Source organism: Excalfactoria chinensis, chromosome 1 (assembly GCF_039878825.1).
Source record: "Excalfactoria chinensis isolate bCotChi1 chromosome 1, bCotChi1.hap2, whole genome shotgun sequence".
NCBI lineage: Eukaryota > Metazoa > Chordata > Aves > Galliformes > Phasianidae > Excalfactoria > Excalfactoria chinensis.
Window position 1 is genome coordinate 33390835 of NC_092825.1, and position 23450 is coordinate 33414284.

The following is a 23450-nucleotide window of genomic DNA, read 5'->3' on the forward strand; positions in this document are numbered from 1 at the left end:
GCTGCCCGCGGACGGGCCGATCACGCCGCCGCCTCACAGCCGCACTCCGCCCCGGCCCGGCCTCAGCCAGGCTCAGCGCGCAGCCGCAGTGCGGCCCCAGCGATCACGGCCGGAAGTGCGGCCTCTGTTTCCGTGCGGGGGGCCGGCGCCGGCGGAGGCGGGAACGCTCGAGTGGGTCCGTGCCGCCATGGACAGGTGAGTAGCGGCGGGGCCGCGGGTTCCCGGGTTCCCGGCTGTCCTCCGTCGTCATCGGCACCGGGCGGGTTAAGTGATGGCGGCACCGCGCGGCCCTGTTGGGCAGCCGGGGCCCTTCGTGTGGCTGAGGCCTCCCCGCGGCCCTCGGCTTACGTCGGCCCTACTGCCTGTAACCGTGCCAACCTCACAGAGTGCAGTGGAATAGTATTACGTTGTGTTTCTGTAAGATTAAACTTTACAGTGTTGGGTTGGTGTTGTTTTTCGTCTTGCTTTTTTTTTTTTTTTTTTTTTTCCCGTGTTCATCCTGGGGAAGACTGAAGAGGGGGGATCTCGTTAATGTTTTATAAATGCCTAATGGGAAGTGGAGGTGGGAGGCAAATGGATGAGACCAAGTTCTGCTTAGTGGTTCAGTGATAGGACGAGGAACAGTGGCCTAAAACTTGAACACAGGACGTTCCGTACTAACAAGCAGAACTTCTTTATGGTGTGAGTGAAGGAGCACTGGAACAGATTGCCCAGAGATATTGCGGAGTTTCCTTCGATGGAGATATTCAAGACTGGCTGGATGCCCACCTGTGTGACCTATTGCGGGGACTGCTTTAGCTCGATGATCTCTTGAGGTCACTTCCAACCCCTGCAGTTCATAGAATCATAGAATGGCCTGGGTTGAAAAGGACTGCAATGATCATCTTGTTTCAACTCCCTGCTATGTGCAGGGTCACCAACCACCAGACCAGGCTGCCCAGAGCCACATCCAGCCTGGCCTTGAATGCCTTCAGGGATGGGGCGTCCACAGCCTCCTTGGGCAACCTGTTCCCAGTGCATCTCCACTTCCTGAGTGAAAAAATTCCTCCTAATATCTAACCTAAACCTCACCTGTCTTAGGTTAAAATCATCCCCACTTCTATCACTGTCCACTTTTGTAAACGGCAGTTCCCCCTCCTGTGTTTACACTCCCTTTAAATACTGGAAGGCCACAATGAGGTCTCCCCAGGGCCTTTTCTTTTCCAAGCTAAACAAGCCCAATTCCCTCAACCTTTCTTCATAGGAGGGGTGCTGATCATCTTAGTGGCCCTCCTGTGGACCCGCTCCAAGATTTCCACATCTTTCTTGTGCTGGTGCCCCAGGCCTGGACATAGAGCTCCAAGAGCTGAGTAGAGGGGGACAATCACCTCCCGCTCCCTGCTGACCACTCCTATTTTAATGCAGCCTGTTGGCCTTCCAGGCTGCAAGCGCACACTGCTGGCTCTTGTCCAGATCCTATGACTCTTCTGGTTTGCTCTTTTTCCAGCACAATTCCTGTGTTGGTTGGTTGGCTTTGTTTGTAATTGTTGCTCATGGACAGAATAGACGTTTGTACCTATGATTCAGATATCAATTACTACTTGGGAATGTTGTTTTCTTTTTAACTGGGGTTTTGAATCACTGCTGTGAAGTTACTAGCATTTGAAAGAAAGGATTAGCTAAAGAGAGTAACATTGTAATGTATGTTTTTCTTGGATGCGTTTGCTTACTTTGTGTGTCTGTGTTTCTGTTTTCCAGAAACAGTTTTGGAGATGTACTGTCACCCATCAGTACAGAGGTGGCTAAGCCTGGATGGAAACTAAGCTCTCAGAAAAGAGTTTCCAGTATCCTTTTTCTGCAGAGGCTTTTTATTTTCTGTTCAGCTGTTGCATGCTGTATTCCTGATGTCCTTATATTCCTGCCTTTTTCAGCAGCGCAGCACATTGCTTGGCCTTCTCAGGAGAACTTCAGAGATGCAGTGACTTGCTTTGTCACAGGGTAGTATATATTCTGAGCGGAAATTCTCTCTCCCCTCCTTTTTCCCTCTGTTGTTTTCATAAATCACAAACCATGTCAAATCTGTCATATCTATCTATATCTTGGAATGGATTCTTCACTGGACTTCGGTAAGAGATTGTCAGAATGCCTGTATAGTCAGTTCTTGACTATATCTAGATTGATTTTTCTCTCTCTGTTAAAGTAATGTATTTTTCCTTTCGTAATCTCTTATGTACGTCTATGTCATCAGGGTGTATTTATTCGGGGCACACTGTAGCTTCCAGGCACCATGACTGCAAGAGATGTACATAAGATTAGATTTTCACAGAACTTTCTCCTCCCCAGTTGTATACAATAAGAAGAAACATGTAATACATTGGCACCTAATATAATGCTCTTTTTCTGACTGTGGTAGCAAAGGAATCCAGTTCATAAGCTCATCCTTCCATTTTAGTTTGGTGGCATTTTTTTGTTGTTGTTTTTGGGGGGGGAGTTTCTTGCAGCTACAATATTGGCCCTGATCATATTGTTGTTCATTATCACAGTGTACCTGGAGGCTGATGTAAAGCAGGGCACTGAAAGTTTTATACCACCGCTTAATTAGTAAGCCATACCTAGAGCATTGAACTCTATTGCCTTCTACTTAAAGTCATCGGTGTCATGGAATGGAGAGAAAATTCCTTTCTTAATGCATTGAGTCTTGGATTTAATTGTTATGGCTTATGCAGGATGTAGCAGCACTTCATGGAACAAAGCATTCTCTTTGATCCAAGCAACTGTGAGGACCAAGACATCCCATACCTGTTGTGCTGATGTTTCTGAACCATGTACTGGAGTGTCCCTTCTAGCTTTCCAGCTTTTAACCTTTTGCTGAAATGTTTTATGATGTACTTCAGGGTAAGTGAATGGGACTTTCTCCTTCAGTCTAAAATGTGTCATTCTTATTATTTTGAGTCCCATTAAAATGATTTTCCTTTCCAAGATGTCACAGTCATTTTGGGTAGAGCTAAAGAATGTTTCTTAACTTGTTAATCAATCAGTTCTTACATCCCTGGATGACAGCATTGGAAGTATGACGCCCAGAGGCCAGATAATTCCACGAACTCCCAGTTCATTGTTTCGCCAGCCATGTAAGTCTTATTTTGTTTTTTATTACATAGTTAAAGGGAGTTAATATGCTTATAAACTGACCGCTTCAGCTCTGGGGCTTCCAGCACAAAAAGGATGTGAAGCTGTCAGTGCAGGTCCACAGGAAGACACAATTCTAAACTAAAAGTGGGAGATCTGAAATTGACATTAAAAGTTCTTTACTCAGTGGGTGGTGAAGCAGTGGGACCAGTTGCCCTGAACAGTCTGGATACCCCATTCCTGGAGACATTCAGGGCCAGGTTGGATGGGGCCGTGGGCAGCCTGATCTAGTAAATGGCAGCCCTGCCTACAGCAGGGCATTGGAAAACTTGGTGGTCTTTATGGTCTGTTCCAATCAAACCATTCTGTAATTCACAATGGAACTGAAATGACAATAGGTTCACTTTGCCTTTAGGTTTATATGTGCTCTGCTTGGGAGATTAGTGCTTCAGAATGCTCCAGACTTATTCATATATTTATATTATTAGCAAAACTAGATGTGTAGACTATTAAGTTCCATAATTCATGATTAACTTCATTATTTCAAAATACTTAGGTCTGAGACTCATATTTCTTTTCTGATTGGTATTTCTGGGTTTCAAGCGTTGTGATGGCAAGAGAATACTTACAGACAGAAGCAAGTTATTCCTCCATCTGGTTGATCTGTCCGTTGCATGTCTGAGTAGGATTTCATACGCACTTCAGTCTCCATTGTGATCAAGAGTTCCGTGATAGAGCATTGTGGCCTTAAAGACTGTTTGCAAACAAAGCTTTCTGTCTTCCAGTTATTGCGTCTCGAAGCTCTCTGAAGCAGACAGACACACCTACCGGCCTGGGAGCTGCAGGGAAATCTCCTCTGATTCTGCAGAATTCTGGTCTGCTTGGCAATCAATCAATGGTAAGGCACAATGGTTAGAGCACATTTTTTCCTTTAGCTTCTGTGAAACTTCAAGGTAGTTACAAGTTTACTGTGTCTCTGTGCGGTTTACACCAGGGACAAACTGCAGGTGGAACAAGCTTACTGTTATTACTGCTTCTGTTGAATCTTGATGCTAGTTTTATTTATTGCTGTGATGTTCTTTGAGATGATGTAGTGACAAATGAAGAGTTTTTAGGCCTTCTTAAATACCCCATATGTGTTAAGTCCTTAAATCATCAACTTTTGACTGCAAAAATCTTGACTTCACTTGCTCACAGATTCTTCAAAGATGATTGTTCTGTCAGCAAATCGAACCTTGAGAGTTTTTCTTATTTTTGCACTCCTCTGGATTTAGTTTCATTCGCATGTTAATGTTGGAGCTTCAAAGAGCAAGCTTTTCTGATTACTTTTCAGATGACATTAGTTGTCTTCTATGGTAATATCTTTGGTAAAACAGTGATTAAAGAAGTCGTCAGTAGGAACATCTGAACTATTTTATCTGTTTATCTTTAAATTGACTCAAAACAATATGTTTTTCTGTATGTGAATTTTAATTCATTCTACCTTTTGGTTGTTTATAGTTTGTGGCAGCCCATTTGTTTCTTTGAGATGTATGGTTCTGGATCCTACTGACTGTTGATCAACACTGATAAAGTGCTTCATAGTAGCACTCTTCCTGTGATTCAGAGCCTCTTGATATTCTGTAAATAGCATTTTGTGAGTTTTTAGTGCTCTGGCCTGAGTCCAGTATAGTTTAGCAGGAGGAAGCTTGGGGCTAGACAGTAGTTTTCACAGGAGGTTGATGGAAAAAGGACTTAGAATTATGTCTTGTCTCAGTGCACTTGCTGGTAGATTACAGCACTCATCAGACTTTTCTGTTTCCCACAGGGAGCTGAAATATTTTTTCTGGAACTGAGTTATATTTGCTCAGTGGTCTAAACATGTAGGAGTGCTGTAGCATTCTGTTCTGGCTGGATAGAGGGCAAAAATGGCAGAGAGAAATCAGGCAGGTGAAACACTGGGGCATAAAGAGAAGAACAACACATACATGTCTGCAGTTTTTGGATGTACTTAAGAGACTTGCAGCAATGCTGTCTGAGTCTCTGTTCTTTCTGGTTTGGACTGAGAATATTTTAACAGACAGGAAAAATAATCAGCTGTTGTCATATCCCTGGGTCTTTTGAGTTGCTCTGTTTGTACCACTCATATTGAATGAAAATACCTTGGAGCTAGTCTTGTAGTAATCTGAGTTTGCTGTTTATTTTCTTTATATTGTTTTGCTTTTAGTTGGATGAAAGTAACTGGACGTCAGTGCTCTCGCCTCAGCAGACAGGAATGTTTACAAATCTAGACATGACAGAAGATGTCACCACAAGTGCTGTACTGTTACGTGAGGATGATCCTGGGGAAGCTGGTGAGACGGTCTGAGGCTTTCATCACAATCGAACACATGCGTGTTTTTGTTTTCCTGTATCTTCTCACTTAGATATTTCTGTGCCAGAAGCAGTCTAGTTTAAAGAGCTCAGAAAGTTAGCTTTTCCAGTTATTGAACCTCCTGACACAAATGGGATGCTGTGGTGAAGTAATACACAAATTGAATTCTCTGTGGAGACATAAAAGCAGGTTCGTCTTTGAAACTTGGATGACAGATTTACAGCAGATGTTTAATAATTATTTTATTTATCTCATAGCTTCTATGTATCTTTTTACATTAGCTGGTGAATTCTTCTGACTTTATGAGGTATAAACAGTTCATATCATCGCTGTCTTTGCTAACATTTATTAATGATGAGATACCTTGGCATCAGAAGGATTTTTTTTTAAGTGTTGGGATTTTTAACCACAACATGTCTTAAATGTCTTTCTTCTGTCTATTCTAGCTACTATGAGCATGTACTCAGATTTTCTGCATTCCTTCCTGAAACATACATCAACTACCATTTTCGATCTTGTGGATGAGTATGAAAGTATATGTAATAATCAGGTAAATAGTTTGCTTGGATGGGTCTTTTTCTTATTATTTGTTTCAATTTACCATCCCTTCTGGAAGTTGTTCTGCCATTTTTCTGTTCCTGAGAAAGTCGCAGTGCTTAACATAGACACTTTAAATCTTCCAGAAGTCTGTTTTTTTAAATAATGGACCATTGACTGATGGTCTGATATCAGCAGGGATTGCAAAAATAAAAATGATGAGCACTATTGACTGTGTATGTGCTTCCTTACTTCAGGTGAATATACTGGGGAAGATAGTTTACAGAGCAACTCCTGGACAGCAGAAGTTTTCGAAAACCGCCAGTGTCTTGTGGCTTCTCAAGCAGGAGATGGTAACATGGAGATTGTTGTCCTCACTTTATAGGTAATTTCTTTGAAAAGCCTATTACCTCTTCACACTGAGCTAACCTCAGACATACTGCATGCGAGAAAATAAGTACAGACTAAAGGAACTAAGTGCCTATTTCTTTATCTGTTTATGGAACTAACTGCTGATTGTGATGCCTGTTTACTATCTATTTATGGGAGCTGAAAGTTGTTAACAGTCCTGTTGCTACTTTCTTAACTTGTAGTATTTTTATAAAACACTTGAAAGGTATTTTTTAGTGCTTTTGCTTTTATTCTGCATTCTCCTGAATTGTTTCAGCTTTATTTTGGTAGTTACGGTTTTTCACTTTTATTTCTAGAGACAGAATACAATCTGCACTGGAAGATGAAACTGCCTTTGAAATGACAGTAAGTTTGAGGGAGAAAAATAGTATTACTGCTTTTAAAGGGGGCATTTTAAAGCTACAGTCTTGTGGTTTATTTTTTTTATAAGCTCAGTATTGCAGCCACTCAAAATTCAAAGGTAAAAGAAAGTAAAGATGAGATTGATTTAATGACTATCAAGATAAATATTAAATTATTCTACACATAGTTAAATTCACCTTTCACGATATATTCAATTCCAAATTGAGAATGATGGCTTAAACATTTGTATCAAGTGTATTTTGTTTTATTTCATGGAGTAGTCCTCACACCCTTGGAAAATCCACTGGAAATAACGATATACTTAGAAGTTGCATCCGTAGTGATAATGTTCCCTGGGGCAGAGATGATTCTGCTTTGCCTAGAAGAACATGTGGTCTCAAGCTGTCTGGTGCTTTGCAATCCTGATTCCAATTTATCTCAAGAGAAATCAAATTTTTGGAGCGTTCTTGTTTCAGCTGTAGTCTTCTTGTCTGTGTCAATACTGTGCTTCCAGCCTTTGCTGCCAGAATGTGCTTGGGAAGACAAAACAAGAAGTAAAGCAACTCAGCCTTTGTAAAATTTATGATTGTAGTTGCTTTTTTCTCAGTCATGAAATAGCTTCCTCTATGATTCCTACTGCTGAGTTGTCAGTGCTTTTAAATTAAACACTGCTCTGCCAAAGAAAGTCTTATCCTAGCTGTCTTTTTTAGATAAATGCTTGTATTCTTCTGCCTTTGTTGTAAGAAGGCTAACTTAATGCAGGAGAGCAAGAAGAAAGACCAGGGTTCTGGGCTGGTGTGTGTATTTTGTTGTTTTCCATTTGTATATGTCTAGTGCTCGTATGAGCTCTGTAAAAATGTCTGGCCTTCTCAACATGCAAAGTAGTGAACTGGATCTGTGATAATGTGAGAGCAGTCAGTGGAGTTGGTGGATCTACTGTGTAAAATCTTTCTGTGACCACACATTTGAATCGTATTATCAATCTTACTTAGCGTGACAGAAAGTACATCATCCAAATAAAACAGATGTGTGGCATCATCTGTTTCTGAAAAGGGACAGGGTAGGGGTGAATGCCGAGCTTACAGCAGATTTGGAAGTTAAAAACTGTGCTCAGATTGATATTTGTAAGATATTCATAGATATTTCTATGGTAAGTTTTCTTTTCCACCAAGTGATGATGAAGTTTTTCTTAATAGGTTTTAAATGCAAGCGAAAAGATGAATGTAGACAACTTGTTTCAGAAAGATGCACTCGTTCGACAAAGCCAGGTAAGACAGAATTTTTGTGGTGAGAACGGAAATAGATGAGTAAACACTTAAATATTTATGAAACTAATGTTACATCAGCTTTAGAAAATATGAGCTCTGTGCATTTTATTAAGCTATGTCAAGTAACTATTTCTTTATATTCATCTAGGCCTGTTATTTTCTGTATGTGCAGAAATATTGCTCTTTGATTTCTAGAGATCAGAAGTATTTCAGGCTAGGCTGGAGAGCATAGAAGGCTGAGAACTGTTCCAATTTGGATCGTCTTAAACTGTTGTTACTAATTAAGGAACTATCAAGTAGTGCAGTAGTAACTGCAGCATCTAGTGAGAAATATATCAAGTGCCAAAACAACCTTCAAACTGGGTACTTTAAGTGAGTTTTTTCTTAGGATATGTATGCCTTGGATTACTGTGTAGATAACAAGTAGATTCAGAGATGAGAGAAAGATGGAGTATTATTTATTGTGTGTTTGTTCTAAAAAAAGCTATTGAATTTCATTGCAGCTGGTGGTAGATTGGCTAGAGAGCATTGCCAAGGATGAAATTGGGAACTTCTCTGATAATATTGAGTTTTATGCAAAATCTGTGTATTGGTGAGTTCAGACTTACTTTGTATCCATGCTTCTTCAATTGTAATATTCATAGAAGTAGACGCAGAATCAGTCCAGAGCCACTTAAAAAGTTGGGCTGTTCATTCATTTTTCCTTAAATTCTTTGATGTAAAAAGTGAGCCACTCCCCAGTTTGGGTATGTCTTCTCAAAAGTCAGGTACTGCTTTTGGGAGGAGCAGGTGACAGGAAGGTTGTTCTCATGTGTTTCTCTTCTGTGCTCAGTTCTTTGTCTGGCTTTTGAAGTTCGTGTCATCACTTTTTGAAACTGATCTTTCGCCAGAAGTCATTATTGTCATCTTTATTATCAGCCAAGGATTTTAAGGCAGGAGAGAGAAAAGCCTTCTTGATTCTAGTTCCTATTGTAAGCATTGTTTTAAAGACAGGTGAATACAGGCTTCTGGAATCATGTGTTCAACCTAAGTTGTATTTCTGTCCAAGACTGATCATGCTGAACACTAGTGGGAAATTTTGTTCATGCAGAAATGGATTAATAGTTCATATACATTGAAACTGGTTTTGAAAGAAGTCAAAGCCACGTGAATGGATTCCAGTATTGTACTTCTAATGAAATTGTACAGTTTCTCTACGATAACACTGTTGATTGGTGCACAAACAAAACCAAGCATGCCTTTCTTGTAACCCTATTCCACTTACCCAGAAATGTTTTTTAATTTTAATGTCTTATTAAAGTGTTTGCTAGAAATCCTTTCTTTTTCTCAAAAACATTTCTCTGCTCCCAGGGAGAATACGTTACATACCCTGAAGCAGAGACAGTTAAGTACATACATTGGAAGTTCTCGACCTCTGGTAACAGAGTTGGTAAGTGTTATTTAGATATAAGACTTGGTTTCAAAATGGGCATGAAAACCATTGAAAATGCTTTACACAGAGCACATATGCTGTTTTCTAAAAATGGGTGGAACGGGGCAGTTTTTGCTATCTATAAATTGTTGTAGTATCTAAAAATTGCAGGGCATTAAGTTGGAAAATCAGTACAGGAATTGTGAAGCAGTAAGGAGCTAGCTGATGAGAGGATGTTAATGAATGCCAAAGTTGGAAGTCGCTGGATGATTAATATAATGATTAAAATTATCAGTTCTTGATATATTTGTTTTAAATAGAAGCAAGTACAACTAATGTGAAAAGGCTGCTGGGAAGCTGGAGGAGCATAGACAGGTAGGTTGGTAGGCAGAAGGGGAGAGGGTTTTTGAAGGTGGAAGAGCTGGAAGATGAGAGGTTTGAGGCAAAGGCATAGTGATAAATGAAAAGATTACAGTTGATAGGAACAGTGACAGCAAAGGAATAAAGGAAATAAAGACAAGAAAGCATCATGCTAGATATTATGTGGGCTGTATAACATGTTGTGCCAATATGAAAATGTGACTCTACATTGTAAAACAGGACAGGAAATCATTGGAAGAGGCAGATACGCATTATTTGAATGGGTGGATGGTTCCTTTTTTTCCTTGCAGGATCCAGATGCTCCCATAAGACAGAAACTGCCTCTTGATGATTTGGATCGAGAAGATGATGCAAGGTTACTGAAGTATCTCTTCACTCTTATCAGAGCAGGGATGACAGATGAGGTAAACCTCAGAAAATGAAAGAATATTCTTGGTTAAGTAGTTTAACTTGTTTAAAACCTTACTATTAAAGCTAATGACAATCTAAGTAGTAAAATGTCTGTTTAATTTTGCCTTGTGGGGATTTAATTTTCAATAAACTGTCAGTGCTGATAGCGATGCTAAATTAGTGATGGGAAAAATACTGCGTTTAGTTAAGTACCTTCAGGTGTAAAATAGACGTTGTGGGAAAAGTTGCACATTTATTTTGGTTATTTGATAATGTTGTTTTTTTTCTTTACCTCAGTGATTTTGTACAAAATACTGCCAAACACATGAGATTTTTCGAATAACTTCCCAATCTCGTGTCTAATAATTAGTAGATTATCTTACAAAGTAACTTGTAAATTAATATTTTGGAGTGGCACATGCTTGCACTTGTAACTAAAGAGAGATGTTTATGTATGCTTCCCTTAGAAATAGTATTTCATTAAGCAACCTTTGCTTGCTCTGTTCCTCTGATGTCCCCTTGGCTGTATGATTTGAATGGAGCTGAGGGAGAGTCATGGATAGCATGTTACCTTTTTTTCTTTTATTTTTCACCTTTACTGTTTGGCCAGGTGTCTTCATAAGGAGAAACCTCAAATAGACTTGATCGGAATATTCTAGAAAGCATACTGTTCTTCTCCATTCACCCTTTTACTATAATTCTGCTTCTTGCCTGCTCTACTGAATATACAATGCGTATATTTTGCCTTAATCCTTATCTGAGTAACATCTGGCAGTTCTGGTCCTAATGCTGTTCCAAGTAAAGATTCCCAGTTGTGAAGCAGCTTTTGTGATTTAATGTAAATAGCTGTACTGATAATACATGTATGTAAATAGCTCAGTCTTCTACTAGGGTCTGTGTTTATATGACATTTGGATAATGGAAAGGAAAAGGAACTTCAGATTTTTGTGTTCAAGACCTCAGATTAGAAAGATGGTCAATTGCCGGTATTCTTTTCCATTGTCCATTCATTGGTTGATAGTATGGGCACAAGTCCACATTGCTTCAGAGGGATATGAATATAAATCTGCGATATCAGTTGCACTACAGTGTTCCTACTATCTGATAAGCATGGAATTGCTTATTCTCTGTTGAAAGAGTTAAAACCAAGAATCCGCCATGGTTCCTTTATCTTACGATAGATAAAATATAGTATGTGAGCTTGAGCAGCTTGTTTGCCTGTTTCTGTTTTTCACCATTCCTAAAATGGCTGACTGTCTGCAGCCTTTCCAGCATGAAGAGAATGGAACTGAACTAAACAAACCATGCCCACACATTGCAGTGTCTCTAGCTGTTCATGGCTTTTTGTCAGTGTTTGAGCGATACGAGTCAGACTGGTCAGATAATCTTTAGCTGACTTTTTTTCTTCAAGAGCGTAGGATTGAAAGAATTGTAAGCAAGCTTTGTTTTAGGGTTATTTTTCCATGTGCATTCCATGCTATTCAAAATGGCTTTGAATTAAATGTCTTTGTGCTAGTGAGTAGGCTATTGATATCATGGGAAAGTTAGACTTGGTATTTTTAGCAGCACACAAGGGGTTTGGAAAGTTACGTCAATTAGAAAAGTAGGTGAAGAGATGGTGAAGGGATCTAAGCAACAAGGTGGTTCTTGAAACTTGTCAGAAGGACATTAACAGCTGTTTGAGCTAGAAGGGGTGAGACTGTAACGCATTTTTCATACTTACAAGTAAGTATTGATAAAAACTGAAACAATTAATGAAAAGCACACTGATTACATCTCATTACTTTGAAATTCTTCAGTTATTTTGAGTTTCAGGTTCTTTTTTGCCTAGTGCAATCTCTACACAAATGAATGATTTGAATAATGTTTGCATTTTTACCCTTGAAGTCGATTGCAGAGAAAATCTATTATTTTCCAGGCACAGCGCTTATGCAAACGATGTGGTCAGGCCTGGAGAGCTGCAACTTTGGAAGGATGGAAATTGTATCATGATCCCAACATAAATGGAGGTATTTTCTTCCATCTGTGTTTGAGAACTGCAAAAATAAGCAGAGGGTTTTCTCTTTAGCAAAGAGAATTAGCTCTTTCTTTAATATAAGGGTCTTTCTTGTGCCTAGAATATGTTTTACCGTGCCTGTTGATCACATTTAACATGCATGAGATGGTTTTACTTGAAGGTATGAGTTCACTGAATCCACTTAACATAGTTAAGTCAGTTTTTGGGTGTTTTTAATACAAGCATAGCAGCTAGGAAAACAGATATCTAGGAGTTCTGTATAGATCTTCACCACCACTGTTCATGTCTCAGTACGTGTTTTCTCTGTGTCAGAACCTTCTGCCATCTAGAATTACAGAACGGTTTGGGTGGGTTGGAAGGGACCTTTAAGGCCATCTAGTTCCAACCTCCTGCTGCAGGCAGGGACACCTTGCTCTACACCAGGTTGCTCAAAGTCCCATCCAGTGTGGCCTTGAGTGCTTCCAGGAAGAGGACATCTGCAGCCTCACTGTTCAACCTGTTCCAGTGTCTCACCACTTTTAACAGTTAAGAATTTCTGATATCTGATCTAAATCTTCCCTCTTTCAGTTTAAAGCTATTCCAGTTTAAAGGCATTAAGCTAGCTAGCAAACGTTTTATTGCTTATGGACTCAAAAGCCAGGAGATATAATAGGACTAAAGAGCTCTGCAAAGGTAAATGAAGGAAAAATAAATGGTTTTATAGTATTTGGACTCTGCTAGATTTAGTAAAGCATTTATGAACACGTCTGAGTGCTAGGCACACCTGAGACTGGAAGGCATACTGCTTTCCTGCTTTTCAAATCCTGATATCCCATTATTTTTATCAGTACAATTCACTGTATGTAAATAGTGTTATCTATATTGTAGTCAAAACCTTTTTTTTTTAAAGCTAAATTGCAACTAAGTGCTTAAAGCACTGCCATTTTAAGACGTGCGTTTACCACACTTGCCAGAAGAGCTACCCTGCAGTCTAATCCATTGATAAGCATTGGAAAGAGTTTCAAAGGGATTGAAATAGGGTTAATAACAGAAAATAGACTTTTATCTTACTGTTTTCTTTTTAAATAACTTTCTTTTATTATTATCTTTTATTATTATCCTTTGCAAATAGGAAACGAGGTACAGCCTGTTGAAGGGAATCCATACAGATGCATTTGGAAAATATGTTGTTGGCGGATGGCTGAAGAGGTAAGATAATGTTAATTTGCTTGGTATTCACATGGAATGTTCAACTTCCTTGAACTATAACATGATTTTAAGTAAGCCTGCCTTTTTGGTTTACTGTCTGTGGGATTTGCAGTTGATGTTTCTAAGAGGACTTCTGAAATAATATATTTTTCACATAGTAAGAAATCTGCTCAATCAGCATCAATCTTTAAGGCTTTGGAAATGTCATTTTTGTTTAGTTGAGAGTGAAGCTGCTGATGTTGGCTTTCATCTGGGCTCAGCTAAATGGGAAAGAAAAAAACATTGTTTTCCAACTTCTCGTTTTAAGTGCATGGAACACTTTGTAATGGATTAGTCTTTAATGAAATGTAACTGATCAGGAAACACAGGTGCTTTTTAACTCGTGGGTAATTTTTCAACTGTTTATTTTAGGAGCAATTCAACAGATATGAGAGAGCAATCTATGCAGCACTCAGTGGAAACCTCAAGCAGGTATGTCAGGCCTCCTAGTACGTGGTGTTCAGCAGTTGTGAATTATTATATGTGATAATAACATCATAAAGACGTACTTCTTCATATGCTTTCAGAAACTTGGTAATCATGACAACAGCAAGCAGTGCTGCTTTAGCAGACATGGTCTGTGCAGGATTTTTGTGCCTTAATTAAATATACTTAATAGACTTTTTTAGTATTATTGTTGCTGACCCTCAGGACAACTGGTTCTGATTTTGTTATTTTAGATTCGAAATCTTAGTGTAATCTAAGAGCTTGCGCAGCCACTTTTCTGCCTATGCACCTTATTCCGATTTGTCAGTGTTTTAAGTTGCAAGCATTAGACAAGTTGGTATATCCAGACAAGACTCTGTAACCAAAATTCACTATTGATAGTTTTAAGTAGTTCTTCTTATGTGTTTGAATCCTCCAGGTATTTTCTAAGTAGCGATGCTTTTTGTACATGTACGTAAATAAATCACTACTTAGAAGGACAGCACAAAAACTATGTATGTGTGTATATACATATAAAAGAATAATGAGGAAAGTTGCAGCCAGTATCACAAAGGTTTACTTGCTGTTAGTCAGTGGTAATCTCCTACATGAGGGGCTTGACACCCCCCTTTCCCTCCCTGGCTTGTAATAATGTGTTAGAAATAAAAATGATTCACAAAATAAAATGAAGATTGATAGTGCATATTTACAGGTATTTTATTCATTGGAGTTTGAAATAAGCTCTTTTACAGCAGGAGGCATTGTAACATTACGCTGAGGTACCGAGCAGAAAATGATTGCCTTCTTTTAACAGAGGAAAGAGACATTTAATGGCATTAAATACTTTGAATAACTTCAGTAATTTTAAATTTGCTATAAGAGAGAAATGTTTCCTGAAGTGCAGTGCTGTATCTGGAACTTGTCCCAGCGTTTCACTGCTGAAAGAGCTTAGTAAGTTTCAGACAAGCACCGGATATAAAGTTTGAGCACAGCAAGTCATTATGTTACATGTAACAGCATTATCGGGGCTCTCTTGCTCAGTGATCTCTCAGTTTTTTTCCTGAACTTCCTGTTACCAGTTTTAGAGGTATAATGACAATGTTGGTATATAGTTTTCTCCGTATGTTCTTACTATATGGATAAAGTAACACAGACCAAACACTTGCAAGGTGGCATTGCCACAGAGCCTTTCCTTCATTCCTTCACTGTTCATTATTCTACTGTGACTTGTGCAGCCATGACATAAAGCAGTGAGGGAAGGTGGCTCTGCTGGAAAATGACCTTAAAGATTATCGAGTCCAACCACAAGCCAACCATACTGCCCTAACAACCCTCTGCTAAATCATGTCCCTGAGAAAAAGAAACTGATCCCAAGTTACAGTCGGTGTGTTTGGATTCTGATGGTTCTCCATCTCTAACATGTTGCTCTGTTCTGTTGTTTAAAATACGCAGCTTCTTCCAGTTTGTGACACATGGGAGGACACCGTTTGGGCATATTTCAGGGTCATGGTGGATACACTTGTGGAGCAGGAAATACGAACATCAGTAGTAACTGCCGAGGAGGTGGAAGAGCTCCCTAGAGAGTATTTAGAAACCAAGTAAGTTTTAGGTAGCAATTGTGTTCCTACGCTCAACAAAGGATCATTTCACAATATTGAATGTAATGTTTGTGGCGTGGGTTTTTTTTTTTTAACCTTCTGTCTTCTACTTTAAAGCTGGACTTCAGAAAAAGTTTTTGAAGAACTTCAGGCAACAGACAAGAAGGTATTTATTGCTTACAGCTTCTCCTCACTGTTGGCTATTTTAACTTAAACAGTACTTTGTGCTCCTCTGCTATTTCATCAAGCAGTGACTGGCTTTCTGTCCCTGTAATGTATACTTAATTCAAATAGGTTTTTCTGCCACCTTTTAATGATGAAGAAGGTACAGGTTTTGTCTTGTTTCTTATCTGCCAAACTAATTGAATGTGCTGAAGAAACAGTGGAGCACAAATTGCTGTCAGACGCGCAAAGCAGACCATGTAAATCGCATTTTTAACACTCTGACAAAATGTGTGAAGAATGATTGCTTGTGGCTTTCTTTGTGGGAGGTTTGCATGTGTATTTCAGAACAAGTCTTTCAAAAGAAGCATATATATTTTTAGTATACTGTGTTTGTCCTTTCATTTAAGCCGGAATAGATAAATTATATGTTATTTTTTGTAAAGATTCAATTGAAACTGTATTAGATGGGGTCAAATGAAGAGCTTGCAGACGGAAGCAGCTAGCCAGATGCACTCAGCTGCTGTGGCCTTTCTGGTGCTGTGCTCACCAGCCAGTTTCACGGATGCATTTGAATTGTGTTTCATGCCTTAGTTTCCCTAAGTGAATATCTTCGAGTGAGTTTCACAGGCCTTTTCCTTAAAGATTCATGGACAGTGTTGCAGCTTTTATGACTCTGTAGAATCTATTCTGATACACAGTTATTCTGTTCAAAGCAAGCAGCCCTTATTCTTGGATCTCTTTTATGAAAGCATTAACTTCGCAGATCTATATTCCAGCTCTTCCAGTTTGCCAATATCCTTGTAATTGAAAATGGACATAGTGGGCGCATTCTCTTTAATGTAGAAAAGCCTTTGAACTTCTTTTTTTCCTCTAAGAAACCTTTGCTTTATTTACAAATTTGCTTTTTTTTTTTTCTTTTTTAACATGTTGTGCTGTAAGATTTTATTCACAGTTTGAACTTCCTGTTTTCCTCCCCAGAGAGTCATAGAGGAGAACCAAGAACACTATCGTGTGATTCAGAAATTCATTATACTGGGAGACGTGGATGGTGAGCTTTCCTCTAAGTGACTTTTAAATGTCAACTGGCTGCATTATCTCTGGTGATCTTTCCAGAAACATCTGTGTGAAAGGATTTTAGAAGTGCACAGCAGGCAAACTCCACCTAAAAATGAAGCTGATTCTTTAATCAAGAGCAATAGGGAGTTTCTGCAGCTTGACCTACAAAGTAGTTTTCGAGGTGGTCGTGAAATTGTGTAAATGATTCAGAATACATGTGAGAATATCGCTGCAGCTTTGCCTAAGAAATGACAGAATGCCTACAGCAGAGATTAGAGCCAAACAGATAAATATTTGCCAAGCTGTTGCAATTCTGTTTTATTGTGCATTTAAGGCTAAACTGCATTAGTTGAATAGATGCGTAGTTTTGAAATACGTAGTTCATTGGGGTATGACTGATACAGGTGTGGTTGGTGGTTTCAGGTCTGATGGAAGAATTCAACAGATGGCTTTCCAAAGACAGAAATGTGCTTCCAGGGCACCTCCTTCGTTTCATGACGCATCTTATTCTGTTTTTCCGCACTTTGGGCCTGCAAACTAAGGTAAGTGTTAAGTTCTCCTAGCAATGTCTGCTCTTGGAATTAGGATGAATGTATTTAAATGCTCAAAAGATGTACTGTGCTGAGACAAAAGTAAGACAAACTTGTTTTTACTGAATGCTGCAGTGCTTTGCATTACTCATGATTATAAGAATCTGACAGAAGTCAGCCTGCATGGTTTTAGCATTTTCCAGCTTACAGACTGACTACGACTGAATACAGTAGATCTATGAACTAGCACTGGAGTCAGCAGCACTAATATATGTATTGATTAAACGTAAGGTGGGCTGGCACCTCGCTTCAGTTTGTGAGTTAGATCTGCTTTACTGCAGCATCTGATAGTCCAGTGGCTTTAGATTTGTAGTTGTCTGTTAGCTGCAACAAGAGAAGCCCATCTTGTGATCTGAACGGGAATTCTAAATACACTGCAGTGGATGTTTCTTTAAACTTTTAAACCCTTTGGTGAAGGATGTCACACTAATTTGTTCTTGCTTAAACATAAATCTGCACAGACGCAAGATAACCACAGCAGGCTAAAATGATGGCTCTTCAGTAATCAACACCTGGTTCTTAGCTAAAGCTGTTGATGTTATTCAGGCTGTCCTTGGTATTTCCTGGTGTTCAGGGGTTGTTTGTTTTTATTGGTGGAGGATTTTGCTATGTTCTCATTTAAAACTGAATTTCTATTTGTTTGCACTAAGGAGGAAGTCTCCGTTGAAGTCCTAAAGACCTACATTCAGGTAAGCCTTCAGAATTATTTTGTTTTCTCTGATAGTTTATATGTAAAGGAGGAAAAAAAATGAGAGCAAAGGTTACATGGTGGAAAGAGTTAATGCCCTCCTAGTAGATGCATGGAAGCTTGCCTGAGTATACAGCATTTCTGTCAGATGCTTAAGTAGGAGATCACTGACCCTTCTTTGGAAGCTGAGGAATAATTGTGTGCCCTGGTGGCACAGTGGTAGAATTGCCACTTGCAACACTGGAGGCCCGGGTTCAAATCCCCCCTGTGGTGCAAGTGGTAGAAGTGCTGCTCTGCTACACAGAAGGGCTCGAATCCCGGGAGTTGGACTCGATGATCTCTAAGGTCCTTTCCAACTCGCACAATACTATGATACTATGATAAGTGGAATCTTCTGTACGAGGGGGAAAAAAAAAACCCACACAATTAGGCATCTGGGTTACACGTTATTTAGTGTTCTTAACTTAGATGCGTACATAGAGGAACATTGTTTATTTTTAACGTTTACTTTCTGTTCTTCAGCGGATGATATCGGAGAGGCACACAGACTTAATAGCTTTTTATGTTAGCCACCTGCCCCCAGAGCTGGCTGTTGCCCAGTATGCTCTGTTTCTAGAAGACGTTACTGAAAGCGATCAGCGCCACCACTGTCTTGAATTAGCCAAAGAAGCAGGTGAGATGTGCTCTATATTAAATATGTTTTCTACCTGTAACCTGGAATGGCAATTCTATTTCTAAAATAAGCTAAATATCATTTTTGCTTGTGGATCATGTCCAAACATAGCAGAAATTAAATGCTAACTACCCATCTTAAATACACGCTCTGAAGTTTGACAGATGCATCTGCAGGCAGGTCCCCAGCACAGACTGGTGTTTTCTGTTATCTCAGATATCATTCATCTAAAATACCTGCAATAAATTATGTATCTCAAAAGCCTGTAATTTAGCGTGGCAGCGAGAGTGTGACCAGCCCAATAACAGTTACTGGCAGTAAGAAATAAGGTCCGTAGCCACAGTCTGGAATTCATTCAGTGGTAAGTTTGAGTTTCTGATCCCTGCTGCATAATTCTCTGTTCATCTAGGCCTGGATGTTGCAGCCATAACGAAAACTGTTGTTGAGAACATCCGCAAGAAGGATGCTGGGGATTTCAGTCACCATGATCAGATGTTAGACACAGGCACAACAGAGGTGAGTATGCTTTGTTAGGGAGCTATTCCAATCTGCAGTCAAGCACAGAGTCCTTCACCACATCTGTTCTGTATTTCTCTTTAAATACTGCTGGAAATTGCCTTGAGAGAGTCTGTGAGAGAAACGTGCTTTTCGTGTGGCCAAGCAAGGAGATGAATGGCATGAATTCTTAACCTCTTTCTCTACATCTATTTGATCTTCTGGGCTTGAGTTGTGTGTCACTAGTAGCGTGTCCCTGTGAGAGCAGCAAGTGGAGCTGAAGCCTGTGCAATAACTGTGATAAAATACGTTGTAGCTGAGAGTAGAGTATTATTGTGGCTTCTAAGAGTTTTGAGGATTAATACTTTGGATTTCAGATGTACTTCATTCCGTGTCCAAATGATACATTCTAGCTACTACAGACATAGTCTGTGCCTACAGGTTCCTTGTCATCACCGCCGAATGTCAGCTGGATCCAGTTCAATACTTAAGTGACAGTGAGATACTATGAATAGCTGGCCTTCTATTTCCAAAGTAGTGTTTGGAAAGCCCTGATGGTTTGTAAACATGTAGCACATTTTTTGCTATTTCATAACAAGAAAATTCCACTCTTGCCCTCTGTGAGCGAAATAGGTAGCTTTCCTAGCACAGCAGTTGGAAAACTGGTCCCAGGCTGAGTGTAACCCTAAACTTATAGCAAGGGTTCCATAAAGCATGTTTATATCGTGTGTTGATATTAAAGCTCTGATGCTTGGTAGTCCGGAGAAGTTCCTGACATCTGACGCTTCCCTTTGGTCTGAAAATGTGGGAGGTATTCAGGAATGGATTTTTTGGATGAATTTAGACCGTACAGATTATTGCCTAAGCTTCTGACACAAAAGGTGTGAATAAAGTGATTCTCATTAGTATGTTGTAAGGCTGTCCAAAGATCTCTGGAAACGTGTGTGCTTCTTGGAGTGGATTTATTATATTTAATGCCACCTGTGTGTTGTAAATGCTAGAGACTCTAATAAATACATTGGTTTTTACAGGCAGATCGGCTGAAAATAGACGTAATTGACTGGCTCGTATTTGATCCGGCACAGAGGGCTGAAGCACTCAAGCAAAGCAATGCTATCATGAGGAAGTTCTTGGGTACTCAACTTCACATATACTGTAGACTTTATAAATGTTGGTTTTGTCCTCGTTGACTCTTGGCAATATGTTTGGTCTGGCTTTGCATCTCGTCTGTTAAAGGCATGGCTAATAGAGTAGAGCACCGTACGATGCATCTGTTTTCCTTATAGTGACTTAACTGCGATACGGTTTGTCAGTTTACGTAGGTCAAGTATGGAAATTGCAAAGCTGTTGATACTCGGTTCACATTCTTACAGCATCCAAGAAGCACGAAGCTGCAAAAGACGTGTTTGTGAAGATTCCTCAAGACTCTATAGCAGAAATATATAACCAATGGGAAGAGCAGGGAATAGAAGCCTCTCTTCCAGCTGAAGACGACAATGCAATAAGAGAACATTTATGTATACGGGCATATTTGGTGAGTTTTAAGTAAACTGTATTCTGAGTTATTAATAAATAATATTAGAATCGTAATATAGATAATGGCGGCTTTGCTTTGGTGGTGATGTTTTAAGCGTTACCCATTTGAGTCAACTTGTGATTCTTGGATACGCTGCACCCGAAATGTTACAAAACAGTGAGAGCTCCTTTCTGCACTAAATATGAACAAATGTCCAAACATTGTTTCCAATGCCATGCAGGAGGCCCATGAAATCTTCAATAAATGGTTTCAACACATGAACTCAGCTCCACAGAAGCCGCCTTTGTTGCCACAAGCAAGTTTCACTGAAAAAGTGGCCCATGAACATAAAGAAAAGAAGTACGAGGTGGGTAAAAGTCCTTCACTGCAGGCATTTCTGTTCTTGCTCAGGAGGCAGCCTGAGTTTAATGAAACAGGAGTCTGCTCGTTCCTTTTGCATTAGAACTCTATTGATACAATACTGTGTTTATGTGCCAAAAAGAGGGAGTAGAAAACAGCACGATAGTCGAGCCGCTGCACAAGAAATTCTCATGCTTTTTTCCTGTGTGACTCAGATTTATTTGCAGTGCTGCATTATGTAATGGGTAAGTGTTCGTTATAATGCCTTGTTTATCAGTGTTGTGTTATAAATAAATCTGGGTATTTGATTTTCCTATTAACTCTTCCCTGGCTGAAGGTTCTAATCAGAACTAGAGTAGCACAAGCTGTTACACACACAGTGAAGATTCTGCTCCAGTAGCCTACGAGTCACTCTGTCCAGCAGAAGATCATTTCCCATTTGTTTGCCAGGTGGACTATGGTATCTGGAAAAGTTTCTTGGACGGCCTTACGAGTGATGTCAAGGAGAAAATGTACAACGTGTTGCTGTTTGTTGATGGAGGATGGATGGTTGATGTTAGAGAGGTAAAATTACTTGTAATATCATGCCATGGACCACAAAGTGCTGGGCTGTACCCAGCTGTACCCTTGTCATCTTTGGCATCCTTCTGTTTACTTACCAGTAATTCTCTCTGGCCTTGCTGTCACCAGTTCTAGGCCACTTCACATATAAACCTGATCTGTCAGTCTGCGTTAGGCATAGTCCCATTGGTTTTTTTTCCCTCTGACACTACAAATACCTTAATTATGTCTCCTTGTAAAGGTGGATGCCTGTAATACTAACGTCTGTTGTGCTTTGGTAAGGATGCTGAGGAGGACCCCGAACGAACACATCAGATGATTCTGCTGCGAAAGCTGTGTCTGCCAATGATGTGCTTCCTACTGCACACGGTGTTGCATAGTACTGGGCAGTACCAGGAGTGCCTGCGGCTGGCTGACATGGTGGCATCTGAGAGGCACAAGCTCTATACGGTGAGTTACTGAGGCAGCTTGGCTTCCAATTAAAAGCTCTGTGGGTTGGCCGTGAAAGAAGCTCCCGTACAGAGAAGAACTGAACATGCTGAGTTTCTTGGTCTCTTTCCATTCACTGCAGTAGCAAAGAGTTTCTTTTTGTGCTGATGAAAAGGAATCCAGGTGTTAGCTTTGAAACCCCAAAGGTGCTGGCAGAATAGTTCTTCTGAGCACCAATTTCTTGATAACAGCAACTGAACTGAAAGAAGTTGAACTATAAAATTGTATTTCATCACTATTGATTTCTTTTCTCCGTTACACTTCAGAGCATTTTATAAGCAGGTTTCACTTGGGAGTACTTGGTTTAGCCAACCTTCTCCCTCTAAGACCCCAAATGCAGCCCCCCAAGATACGTACCTCACAAAAATCACACACCATGTTGGATGGGGGTGGAGGATTAGAAACCAGACCAGGAGTGAGAAAAACACCGTGATGTGTTTGCATGGATTGCCTTTATAATAGCTCTGCCAGCAATAATGGGGAAATTAAACTCGTCAGTTCCCCAGTACTTTGTGTAGTAGCTGAGACACCCCTTGTGGGGTCTGAGTGCTGCCCGTACCTAATGCTGTGAAATGCAGATCTGCTGTGGGCGCTCTGCTAGATGAGAAACCAGCGAAGACGCTGAGTAGCTCAGCAAACCACCATTCACTTTGATAGCAGCTCAATTCCTTGCGTATAAATCTAACTGGGTTACGTACTTGGTTTTATTCTTAGGTATTTTCAAAAGAAGAGCTCCGAAAATTCCTACAGAAGCTGAGGGAATCGTCTCTGATGCTCCTGGACCAGGACCTGGATCCCCTGGGGTACGAAATTCAGTCTTAGCCTTTCCTGCAGATATCTGCACAGACTGTTGAATGTGGAGCCTGGGCACCGCCGTCAGCCTTGCTTCGTCCTGTAATCCCTTCTGATCCCTGTTCCAAGGAACACAGACACACATTGTGCTCCTGAGGCCGTGACCAACGTGGGAGGATATTTGTGACGCGATCTCTTTTGTAACTTTTTTTTTCTTAATAAACGTGCTTTACAAACAGAAACTGTTTGTTCATTCGCGTCTGAACTGCCGGCACACATGGAGGTGGTGCCGCGTGGACTTCCTTCCGGTACGTGCCGAGGAGCCGCCAGTAGAGGGGAAGCGGTATTCAGCAGCACAAGAAAGTGCGGAGGTGCAGCGGGAAAGGAAAGTGAGGCAGCAGCATGTGGAAAGCAGAGCAGAGGACGGCAGAAGCGGCGGGCGGAGGGGAACAGCCCACGAAGAGCAAAGTCGGCGGCTCCAGAGAGGAAACGGCGCTGCTGAAGGGCTCGGGGCAGCTGCTCGAAGGCGGAGGTAATCCTGACCTGCGGCACAAGTGACCGCGTCCGGAAGCGAGTGAGGTTCCGCGTTTCGTTTAGAA

The 23450-nt window shown here is 40.3% G+C and overlaps 1 protein-coding gene across 1 annotated transcript; it reads left to right on the plus strand.

The window, feature by feature from the left end:
- Window positions 1–112: 112 nt before the first annotated feature.
- NUP107 (nucleoporin 107) lies at window positions 113–23088 on the plus strand. Its single transcript, XM_072342141.1, has 28 exons — window positions 113–195; window positions 1738–1823; window positions 3018–3107; window positions 3891–4003; window positions 5312–5438; window positions 5905–6008; window positions 6253–6380; window positions 6703–6751; window positions 7945–8016; window positions 8520–8608; window positions 9367–9445; window positions 10099–10212; window positions 12117–12207; window positions 13327–13403; window positions 13815–13874; window positions 15321–15466; window positions 15584–15632; window positions 16610–16679; window positions 17111–17229; window positions 17928–17966; window positions 18488–18638; window positions 19048–19154; window positions 20165–20267; window positions 20507–20667; window positions 20891–21016; window positions 21460–21573; window positions 21853–22020; window positions 22774–23088. Exons 1-28 carry the CDS (start codon window positions 188–190, stop codon window positions 22879–22881), a joined length of 2748 nt encoding a protein of 915 aa, XP_072198242.1. The 5' UTR covers window positions 113–187; the 3' UTR covers window positions 22882–23088.
- The last annotated feature ends 362 nt before the right edge of the window (window positions 23089–23450 follow it).